Raw genomic sequence first — 12,561 nt, 5'->3', positions numbered from 1 at the left:
AAATCGCACATCGAGAATGTGGAATGATTTTGCCAACTCTGTTATTCCCTGCCATTTTTTTGTTCAGAACTTAAAGACCAATGTGCATCGGTATCTCCTCTTTAATTCTTCCTTTTTTTTCCTAGCGCTCGCACTGTGTTTAAATATAAACAGATAAAGGGTACTAATAACCCCTTGAGTGCCTGTAAATTATAAAAAAAAAATGTAATTGTTGTCATTAAAGGTGATTTCTGAAATTAGCCGTTCGGATTCGGCTTAAAACTGTAGGTCCCTTCCATCCCTGACAACAGTACTCACACACAGAAATGGTTAAGAGTTTTAAGTCACTAGGCCTTAGTTCTCAAAGGATTGTTGAGCCATCCAACTCTTTTTTTTTAAGTTTTCAGGTGTGTTTCAGGTTCATAGCATTTCCACCTTAGTTTTGAGATGCCACGGGATCTTAATGGTTTAAACACCTTTATGTACCTGGTTACCTGACATAATCCCCATATTTTGTTTCCTTTTAATTTGTGCGTGAAAAGATGTAAGTGTTCTTTGTACTGAGTGTTTGACTCAGGCGTAAAAACTGGGTGTTCTATTGAATCATCGTGCACTTACCACTTGATAGTATTTAATTTGAGGATATATCTGATTCACATTTTTAATTCATACATCAGTTCCTATTGTAGCTCACGATCTGCTTTTCCTCCATGATTGCTAACAAAGCTACCAACAAAAATTATTTCAAAACTCCGTAGACTTTAGTTATGTGCCAAGTAGATACTTTATTATTATTTAAAAAAAACACATTACCAATGGTTTAAATCTGAAGGTTAGATAAATTCATAACAACTTTTATCTAATTCTATGTCCCAAAACGAGCCATGCATATAAATCCATGCTTTCCACAAAGAACACGTTTTATTAACTTGTTCTTTTTAATCGTTTTCAAAAATTCACAACTTGTCTGAGTTATCTCTGTTCCAGTACCTGCATGGTTCATCATTAGTCTACGGATAAACCCTTTGTTAAGCTCTTCATCTTAAAATAATTCTATTTCTAATAACCTTTTAAATTGTTAAAGAACATAATTATAACAATAAAACATTTTCCAAAGGCCAGGTGCTCTTAAAATCATAAACTTTTCCTCCTAACGAGCCTTAAGCTTTAAAAAACTAGTCTTGTGCTGTAAGGTATAGTCCCTTACTGAAAAACTTATATACTATGTACCAAACTTATATTTTAAAAATATACTTACTTTCAACAAAAGCTGCACACATAACAATATGATGATGTGTACCTTAATAATCTTTTACTGAGCAGGCTTGCCAGATTGGTTAATTTATGGGAAATAGGTTTTTTCGTTTTACTATCGACAATATGACAGACCAATCGTAATTAGGCTTTAAATAGCCTAATTTGTTCTCTGTGATTTTTTCTTTCATAAAGATGAATTATATAAGTAAAACATAGATTTGGCTCTTAACTTTAAAAATATTTCCAATGAATGAGTTTCCGGAGGTTTGTGGGCGATTTCCGTTACAAAATTCTGTAAAAGCTGTGTAGCTTGATTAAGATTACAAATAAATAGGAGTGGGGCTACAGTCCTCTTTAAACTAGGAAAGTAGACTTTCCACTTGTGCTCGCTACATGATCCGCAGCCTTCCTCTACTTCGATGTTCTGTGGGCGTGGATTCAAAAATGTTTCGGGTTGGAGAATTGGTTTCCATATACGCCACTCAGTCATCTCAGCCGTTGGACTTTTAGCTCAACCTACGTCGCGGGACCCTAGATCACCCGAAGAACTTTTCTCTCGAAACGACCCAAGATGATTTCATCCGCTTTTGTCATAGACCAAGCCTTTGCATCGTATAGCAGGTAGGGGATGATAAAGGGCTAATATAGCTACACTTAGTTGTTTGAGAGAGGGTTTTACTATTCCATCGATTTACTAGCCGAAAGAAAAAGCGGTTGGGCCACTAGTCAAGCTACTTGTTCGGCTCCGATTTTGAACGACAAATAAGTTTAAATTAAAGTACTTAACTAGCTTAAGACATGGCAACCCTGATACTAGTATGGTGTATGGTTCCAAAATCAGTGTTCCTTGACGAACACATGCTTTGCTTATACCATTGATATCTACCCCTAAAAGCATATTATAATTAATAACGAAATAAAACTGAGTATAAGAGGGTTGGTTATAGCTATGGTTACGACTAGCCCTAGCTAAAGAATTGGGCGCTTCTTGTTATGTTATGCATCAGCAACAGTAGGTTTTATACCTTAGGTACAGAGAGGTACCTATCCTATACCTACGTCTATAAAGTTGAAATCTGCACATTTATGTGCAGTTCTCTGGCCATACCTCAATTACATTTTGCCACAAGTAGAGAGTCCTCCTCAATTGCGCAATATTAACTACTGTGGTGGCAAGGGCATGGCATAGCATGGTATGGCAAGGCAAGCCCCTATATGAATGATGAGGATGAGAATGATGATGTTGATGCTATGAGGAGTGGAGTGAAGTGGAAGTGGATGGAAGTGCTGGAATGAAATTATACAAAACGAAAGGGTGCCATTGCCATTACCTATCCATAAGGGTTTTTCTCTTCCTGTGCAACGTTAATTTATGACTACACGACGATAATTGTAATTATTATTATTATTATTATGGAAAAAATATACGTATGTAGTACCAGCGTAATGTATTTGTGTAACTTTTGTATACTTTTTTTGTTAATTCATAAATAAAAATATGTACGTCGTAGTTAGGGGAAGAGCAAGAGGAAACAAATAAATGGAGAATCTTGCTCCGACAAACTTAAAGCAGGCGCTACAATAAAAACTCTCTTGTTTTAAGTGTTATAGGGTAATTTAGGGTTTTTAGGACAGATAAAATTAAGACTTGTAAATGAAAACTCATGAAACAATTGTTGGATGGCGAAGGAATTCAAAAATTATTGTTTTATCTGTTCCATTCTCTATTAAACTTTATTGTAGGCGAAGTACCTGTGAGCTTTTAAGGAACGATTTTATTTGGAACATTTAATGTTTTCGCACATAACGTATTTTCCCCGTGAATCGACTACGTTTGCTTATATTTTAGATATTTTCCTTTAGTACAAGTGACCAGAAAAACGGACGGCAAACGAATAAACATCGTCTGTGAATGCGTTCGCGTAGTCAGGTACGCCACTGATAAGCGACGGCACGGTCGCGCATATTTGGCCTCTTTCACATGAGACGGTTTCGTCCGTTCGGTTAAAATCTGTACGGTTCTTGTCCGTGAGCTAATAATAGTGAACTAACTAAATTAACTAAAGCTTTCACACTGGTCGTAGACGGTTTTTTTCCTTACGGACGATTTAAAACAGCCGTCTCAACGACTGAAATATACGGCAACCGTGCCGTCGCCGTTTTTGTGATCACTTGTACTAAAGCGTTTTAATAATAATAATAGTAACCAAACGTTGACATGTGAAAACAAAGTCCTTACGGAAAAAAATCGAACGGATTTAAACCGTACGGATGAGACCGTCTCGTGTGAAAGAGGCCTTAAGACACTTTTTGGACAGCTTCATTTCTATAGGGTTTTTCAATTGGTGCCGGTGAATTGGTCCGTACTTTTTTGAAAACGACGTAAGTGGGGCGGTCACTGTCAATAGCGAGCGTTACATAACGATGAAAACTAATTTCTTGTGGTCCAAATTCAACCATATGGACCTAAACGACATGAGGTTCCAGCAGGGTGGTGGCGCCACATCCTATTTCCTTATTGAAAACCCCTTTATAAATATGCGAGCAGTAATAGAGGCCCAAAATTATATACAACCGTATTTTAAGACTATATTGTGACAAATGATACAGAAAGGGTTTGAAGGACATAATGGCTGAATCAAAAAAACGTTTTAGCTTGGGCTTCACCTGACGTTTACGAGATCAGCCATAGGAATTCAATGCATGCTATCACAATGGAGCTTCGACCTCACGTTCCGTTTGACAATCGTAAGGAAAAGAACGTAATGTGACTCCAAACCGAAGCTCTAATTCAATTATCTGAACATTTGCTTTGTCTGACAGCTGAACAGCTGTAAAAACAAAGTTAACAAACAAAATATTTGCTCTTTAAAGGGATGAAATATTAGAAATGTCATTCAAAGCAACCTCGAAGCAGTCCCACCGTAACGCAGACTTAGCCGAAGCTGAAGCGTTTTTGTGATTCAGACATAAGGATCTTGAAATTCCCTTCGAAATATTTGTATAAAGCCTACAGTTATGCATTAGCTTTTTTTAATGTAGTTCATACGATCAATAAAAGTAAACTTTGAATATTAATGTCATCGAAAATTTTAAAATATTGGAAAGGATATTTATAAACAGAACAAATAACAACAGACCAAAGTGGCTACGTTGAGGTACATCAGAAGACAACACTATTTTTTTTTGTTCATAAATGACTGGCACTCAAGGGGGGATTAGTACCCTATATATGTTTATATTTAAACACATTGCGAACATTTGAAAAAAAGGGAAGAATTTAAGAAGAGATACCGATGCACATTCGTCTTGGATCTGAGAATGAAAATGGGAGGGAAAACAGAGTTGGCCAAAGCATTCCATATGTGCGATTTAAGAAAGAATGTCTATACTTGACAGTACGCCAGAGTATTACGGCTGAATTGTTTAAGGAATGGAATGCAACTGGCTAATTCGACAGAAAATTGTTTTTAAAAATACCGATAAAACAACGAAAGGCATGAAACATCGCGGCGGTGTTCTAGTGACGTAAATATTTCGATTATAGTTCCATCGCCTATCATTTTTAAAGCCCTTTTTTGTATAATGTGATTTTTTTGAGGTTAGGATTAGGATTTTCATGCATTAGTATTTGACAGATCACGCGGGACTTCAGACATGGTGTCAAAGAGAAAGATGCTCAGTATGCTTTGACATTTCATCATGAACGATCGAACGATCTGACACAACGTCGAATTTTTAGTGAATGGGCCCTAGAAAAGTTGGCAGAAAATCTGCTTTTTTTATCGACAAATTTTGTTCAGCGATGAGGCACATTTCTGGTTGAATGGCTACGTAAATAAGCAAAATTGCCGCATTTGGAGTGAAGAGCAACCAGAAGCCGTTCATCACGAAAAATGCACTGTTTGGTGTTGTTTGTACGCTGGTGGAATCATTGGACCGCATTTTTTCAAAGATGCTGTTGGACGCAACGTTACGGTGAATGGCTATCGCTATCGTTCAATGCTAACAAACTTTTTGTTGCCAAAAATGGAAGAACTGAACTTGGTTGACATGTGGTTTCAACAAGATGGCGCTACATGACACACAGCTCGCGATTCTATGGCCATTTTGAGGGAAAACTTCGGAGAACAATTCATCTCAAGGAATGGACCGGTAAGTTGGCCACCAAGGTCATGCGATTTGACGGCTTTAGACTATTTTTCGTGGGGCTACGTCAAGTCTAAAGTCTACACAAATAAGCCAGCAACTATTCGAGCTTTGGACGACAACATTTCCGAAGAAATTCGGGCTATTCCGGCTGAAATGCTCGAAAAAGTTACCCAAAATTGGACTTTCCGAATGGACCACCTAAGACGCAGCCGCGGTCAACATTTAAATGAAATTATCTTCAAAAAGTAAATGTCATGGACCAATCTAACGTTTCAAAAAAAGAATCGATGAGATTTTGCAAATTTTATGCGTTTTTTTTTTAAAAAGTTCTCAAGCTCTTAAGAAATCACCGTTTATGTAAGGTAAGATGATCTTACTTACTTAAAAGTACTTGCCGACATTCGTCGTCAATCCAGGCTTAACGCTGTGTTGGCCGTGTGAAACCTAGTACTTCAAAGGCGGCAAGACAATACAGACTTAATACAGGCAGCATAGGACTTCTTAAGAGGTTGTGAGAAAGACTCGACCGGACAAGGACATGACATTCTTTTGCAATTGTCGTCGTCTAACGTTGAATCTTCCCACAGAACTTCCTTGTTTTTGCTTGGATTGGGATATTCGTATTCGTACCTTGGCTGCAACGAGGTAGTGGCCCGAGTCAATGTTGGCCCCTCGATATGTTCGGACACCCTGTACCTATACTGGAGAATTGTAGTACGTCGAAGGCAATGTAGTCAATCTGGTTTCCAGTTGAATTTAGCCTTGATGCGGATTGTCGTGATGCTCGTTCACACTGATGAAACTTAAGACTTTTTGCCTGAGTCTAGTTCCAACAAGAAATCCAAACCCAAATAGAAGTTGCTTTTATTCAAGGTAGCTGTCGCTGTAGTATACATCGCAGTCCTTTAGTTTGCGTTACCCCGGTCTATTCCATCGCACTTCTTAAATGGCGATAGTATCTGCTTTGAAGCAGTTTAGGGATTCTGCTAACTGTCCGGCTGCACGTGTTCTATTAAGCTACCTAAAATTCCATGTACAGATCCCAAGTTCGTTGTCATTGTTCGTCATAAGTAAATTCGACCGTAATCGAGGCTTGTTGGTGCTTCGCAACTAGGATATTTTTACGTGGTCAAAATACTGGGCTACTTAAAATTAAAGCATATATTGGAAACCCATTTTAGTGTATTTGAAGTTGGAAATTCCAGCAATATATTATTTTTTTTCACAAATCGGAGTTAAAAATATTTGTTGGATTATCTGTATAATGATGCAATTACTTAAGTTTACTTATTTAATTCTTCAATTATTTTGTTGATTATGGCCTTGAATTAAGAGATTGACTACAGATATTTTAAAATTGTTGATTTTCAAAGCTTAAGAGAACAAAATAAAGCGTTTAAGAGTTCCCTCTTACTAAACTAAGATTTACATATTTCGTTTTAATATTTATTCAAAGATTCTAAGATAAAAGTTCTCTAAATTATAAATTGATCAATTTAAAAAGATACATAGTTAATTTTACCCTATTATCCCCTAATTAAATAATAAAAAAAAAAACAAAAATAATTATGGTTGAATACTGTTTTATATTTGATGTTTTCTTTTTATTTATTTGGTAATTATTTTCATTATTTTATTTTCATTTGCAGGACCCCAAGGTATTCCGGGTGAAAGAGGTGAAATCGGTCCACCAGGACCTGCTGGACCACCAGGCGAAAAAGGACCCCGTGGTAAACGTGGTAAACGAGTAAGATCCTTTTAACAATCTTTTATAGTTTAAGTATTATAAGATTTAATTATATATATACCTCTACGTCTACATGCATAATGCTTATACAAACATAATGCGTATATGACGTTTACACCTAACATTTGTACATTTGTTGTATATTTATTTTGTAAATAATGAATGAATTTTTTGTAAATTTAATGTAGATAAAGGTTTTATTGGTGCATGATGGTAGGGCATGAATTATCTAATAGAAATTTTAATTAATGGAGAATTTTGTAAATTTATGACAAATTCATAATAAATTGAATTTGTATCAAAAGTATTTTATAAATCGAGTAAAAATAGTTTAAAAATTTAAATCGAGTTTTTTAAGGTAAACACAAAATGAACGCACTTCAAAATAAACTTCTAGACACACAATGCACCTGATCCGTTGAAAATCAATTCTTAACACGTTAATAGTAAACAATTGACACCTAATAAAATTGTGTAATTTTAAAAGTGGACCTTAAGTGACTAAAATAATTAAAAAAAGAGTACAGCAGAAACAAGAAAACTAAGCAAACACAAACAAAAAACAAATATGTATGTTTCAATATAAACAAGAAAATGTAATACTTGAACTTTCGTAAAATATTTCTTTCAAAGTGTTATTCGAGACCCTAATTGGCATATCGTCAAAACTTGATCTCTTCTCAGTTTTTTTGGCCAATAACTCTTAGAGAGGCACTCAGATTGAAAAGCATTCTCAATAAAAAATAAACTAACATTAAATGAGCAAACGTTTTTTAAGAAAGACTTAGCTATTTACTCAAGAGACAAGAAAGAAGATTTTAAAAATATGGTTCCAAGTAGGCTTTGTACACAATGTGTTTAAAGTCTACTTACGACCACTTTTTGGCAGTTTGGTCACTTTTAAACATAATGTTAATAAGATTGATGATGTAGTTACGTTTAAACTGTTTATTTAAAATAAAAAACCTTAAGAATTAAAAAAAATATATTATACCTACTTTTTTTGTCTAAACACGCCCCTGGTAATCATCTCAGATTGTAAACCAATGTAAAAATTCGACTTCAGCAGAAGCAATATTCTGCCATTTCTCTTCTAGCCTTTTTCTTTGTCATTATTTCGGATCTTTGAGCGCAAATTGTCTCATATGTGCTTAATGACATTCAAGTCCCAGCTTAGGTTAGGTTAAAGTGGCTGTTGGTTGGGAAGTCCAACACACTTAGACCAAAGTATGGTCCGTAGTGATACCACATGGATAAGTCGTCGAACCAATTGGAATGAAGCGTAGGAACAAATAATGTCAGAATTTTTTAGATTGCTGGTATCGTTGAAGGTAGTCTCCAAGGTGGCTTCTACGTCTTTGTGATAAAGCAGGACAAGTGCACAAAAGATGAGAGATTGTCTCCTCCTCCTCCTCGTCCATGCAACTCCTACAAAAATCATTTGCAGGGGCTCCAAGTCGAATAGCATCCCTTCCTATCAAGCAGTGCCCAGTCAGGACACCTATAACGTAGCTAATGTGCAATCTACTCAGAGAGATTAATTGTTTTGAGCGCTTGGCGCTAAGATTAGGCCAAATTAGTTTTGTCGCTAAACAGGTGGTGGTGTTATTCCACCTGAAGTTTGTTTTCTCTATGGTATCTTGCTTTAGCATGAGTTTACATGTAGCTGAGGGGATACCTATGCTAGCATTGTGAGCCAGCAGAGGTAAAGTTGTTCCGCTTTCTGCAAGTTCGTTAGCTTTGCAATTTCCTGCAATGTCTCTATGGCCCGGCACCCAGAAAAGGTGAATGTTGAACTGTGTAGCCATCTCCGTAAGAGATGATCGACAATTTAGGGCTGTTAGTGAGTTGTGGAGACAGAGTCTAGGGACTTTGACGCAGCTGGGCTATCCAAGAAGATGCGTATATCATTATTTGATATAATGTTTTCTCTAAGCCAGGATAGGACTTCTTTTAGAGCCAGGATTTCACCTTGGAACGCGCTACAATGAATTTTCAGACAAAAAGAGAGATTTAAGTTTAGTCTATCTGAGTATACGCCTCCACCAACCTCATCCTTCGTTTTTGATCCGTCTGTATAAATGTTTATAGGATCATCGTTCAAAAATGATGTATTCTCAACAGAAGACATGGGAGGTATAGTCACTTTGAAGCTATAGTTATTAAACTGAGGATGGGGTATGGTGTAGTCAATACTACTGTTTATAGTTGTTCTGAACGAGTTCAAAATAGTGGTGTGGCCAATTTCATTATTGATCGCGATTTGTCGCTATATCTAGCACCGTCCACCATACCGCTACTCCATAAGTAAATATCGGCCTTATGACCCAGATATATAGAGCCAGTGTATAAAGCGTGGCTGTAGGCCCCATTTATTACCAATGGCCTTGTTACAGGAGAACAGGGCTACTGTGGCCTTGTTTATTCTCTCTTGAATATCAGGTTTCCAACTTAATTTCTTATCCAAAATGGTAAGTATTTTGCTTGTTCAGAGAATTTAAGCGCTACATCCGTTTATGAGGGGAGGGTCAATGAGTTGGACTTTGTGTTTGCTTGTGAAGAAGACAAGGTTGGTTTTTTGTGGGTTAACGCCTAGTCCACACCGATTTGCCCATCTGGTGAGCTTATTTAAAGCGTTTTGTAAGAGTTCTTTTAGTATATTGAGATGTTTACCCGTTACTGCAATAGCAAAATCGTCCGCTTAAGCAAACACTCTGTATCCCTCTCTTTCTAGAGTAATTTTAAATAAAATTGGGTGGCGTGACAGTCCGTTGAGAACCAAGGCCTAGTGACTTACAACTCTCAACCATTCTTGTGTGCGAGTAATGTTGTCAGGAATGGAGGGGACCTACAGTTTATATGCCGACTCCGAACGGCTAATTTTTTGAGAAAGCACTTTTTCATGACAAGAGTTACTCTTGGAGAATTTGTCAATTCCTCGCAAGAGGCAGTACCCGTGAAAAGACTTTAGATGGCATAGGCAGGGATCGAACCCAAGACCTCTAGCATGACAGTCCAACGCACTAACCATCATGCCACGGGTACTCTTTCTAGAGTAATTATTCATTTATTACTAAGTTCCAGAGGAGAGGGGATAGGACACCACCTTGTGGTTTTCTGATAATCCTGCTTATCAGCATCTGACTAATCAATTCGCTGATCGACTTATCTACCTTCAGAGATGTCAATACACGTGCAATTTCAGATGTGTCGACATTGTTAAATGCACCTTCTATATCTAAGAAGGCAACTAAGGTGTACTCTTTATGATGGAGGGAATATTCGGTTGTACGTACTATACTGTGTAGAGCCGTTTCAACTGATTTCCCTTTGATGTAGGCGTGTTGAACCTTTGAAAGGAGGGACTTATCAATATTTGCCCTTAAGTGGATATCGATCAAACATTCAAAAGTTTTGAGAAAGAATGATGATAAGCTGATAGGTCTTAGGTCTTTAGGGTTAAAGTGGCTGGATTTTTCAGCTTTTGGAATAAAAACGACTTTAACTTGTCTCCAAGACATCGGGATGTATGCCAATTTAAGACTTAAAAATGATAAAATTTGACAGCACTTTTTAAAATGCAAATAGTGTTTCGATTATTCTTATGAAGTGCGAGTGTGATAGTTTGATTCGTGACAAACAATGAAGAACTGAATAGTTCAGCACCATATAAGAATATGCTACCAGCTCCATGTACAATTTTTGTTTTTAAATTTGATTAAAACAAAACTATATTTTTTGTACACAAACATGCAAATAAACATACCATAATGCATTATCTGTTAAACCAACTTCTCCACACAGGTTTTTCTTCACAAATTTTGAATCGATCCCCGACCGGAATCGAGGCGAATCAAGCTCATTTCAACTCGATTCAGTTATATAAAGAATTGAGACGAGCTTCAAGCTCGCTTCAACACCACATGTTAATTTAGTAGTCTACGAACAACCCCTCTTCTTGAAGTTTTTATTTTATGTCAGAGCTGCTTTGTTAAATGAACTTTTTTTACAAAGTTTCAATTTCAAGATGTTTTCTTACCATTTCTTCTTGAATATTGTCCTTTTCATTAGTTTGAGTTAATTTTAAAACTTGATTTTCACAAAACTTTCTTCTATTTGTGTGTTTTTCTTATTATTATTCTGGCAGATCTTCTTTCAGTTGTACCAATTTTTAAATACAAAAATCTGGCTGCTGCGGATCTTTTTGTTTGCAATTTCTCACTGTAGGCACTATGTATGGAATACCAAAAAACGCACTTACTTTAAAAATATGATTGCAAATAGGATTTGTACACAAAGTTGCCAACAGAAATCTACGTATGACAACTTTTTGGCAGTTTGGTCACTTTTAAAAAAATGTAAATAAGTTTGATGATGTAGTTACGTTTAACCTGTTTACGAGTATTTTGATATTACAAGATAAAACATAACTTTTTTAAAACCTTCAACCTATAATGACTAAAAACTTAAAAAATATAGTTATAAAATTCTACTTACGAAATATACATTTCATTTAAATTTAATTTTTAAGCAAAATAGGTCAACACCAAAATTTTGTTGGGTCATACAAGGCATCTTAAAAGATTGTAATCATCTCGGAATCGAAGAAACTAAGTTTTCGACTTCAGCAGAAGAAATATTCTGCCACTTCTCTTCAGGCCTTTTTTGTAGTATAGAAGCACTATTAATAAATAAATAAATTGGGTGGCGCAACAGTCCGTTGAGAACTATTGCCTACAATTCTCAACGATTCCTGCGTGCGAGCAATGTTGTCAGGGATGGAGGGGACCTATTTATTTGAGAAAGCACTTTTCATGACAAGAATCACACTTGGATCACTACGTTACAACGAACACAATCTTTGATAATATGAGCACTTTGTTTTGAATCCTTATCGTGTTGAAAAATACAACTCGGACTAAGATTTAAGGCCTGGACCGATTTTTCAAATTTTGTTGCGGAATAGATTTACACTTGTTACGATTCATAGCATTAAGATTCAAAACAAGAAAAAGAAAATATCATTTTTTGATTTAGAGGAAAGTTGCATGATTTGCATCTAAAATATTCAACAATTATCGATGGAATCTGGCGATGTTCTTCTCTACGTGCTTCAAGGTCCCTAAACTCTTCTGCTTTCTTGAGGAAATGGATCTTCCTAGTCGATTACATCTTTTTAGGAACGTTTAACATTTTCTGGTAATAATTTTTGATATTATTTTACAAGACCTAAATCCGGATTACAGTACTTTCTAAGCTGAAAGAGTTATTTTCTTAACATTGTAGAAAAATGTGCCGAATGTCTTGTGCGATCTTGTCTTCATTAGAAATAATATTACCAATATACTGAAAACTCTCAACTTTCTGGATTTTTGAGGAATGTTTATTTAAAATTATGACAGAAAGGTTTTGAGGTCTTCTTTTTA

At 36.1% G+C, this 12,561-nt stretch overlaps 1 protein-coding gene across 11 annotated transcripts in view; it reads left to right on the top strand.

Moving 5' to 3' along the window:
- The window catches only part of LOC129953738 (collagen alpha chain CG42342), a 323,626-nt gene that overhangs the window by 250,620 nt on the left and 60,445 nt on the right, over nucleotides 1-12,561 (top strand). For all 11 annotated transcript variants that reach the window (XR_008782580.1, XM_056067150.1, XM_056067146.1 and 8 more), the window contains one exon: nucleotides 7,038-7,135. Coding sequence is in view for 10 of the 11 variants with exons in the window: in XM_056067150.1 (XP_055923125.1) it covers nucleotides 7,038-7,135 (98 nt within the window). In the remaining variant the exon portion in view is untranslated. The remainder of the gene's footprint in view (nucleotides 1-7,037; nucleotides 7,136-12,561) is intronic.

This window comes from Eupeodes corollae, chromosome 1 (assembly GCF_945859685.1).
Source record: "Eupeodes corollae chromosome 1, idEupCoro1.1, whole genome shotgun sequence".
Classification (NCBI taxonomy): domain Eukaryota; kingdom Metazoa; phylum Arthropoda; class Insecta; order Diptera; family Syrphidae; genus Eupeodes; species Eupeodes corollae.
Note: the sequence above shows the minus strand (reverse complement) of the source record. Positions and strands in the feature narration are given on the sequence as shown.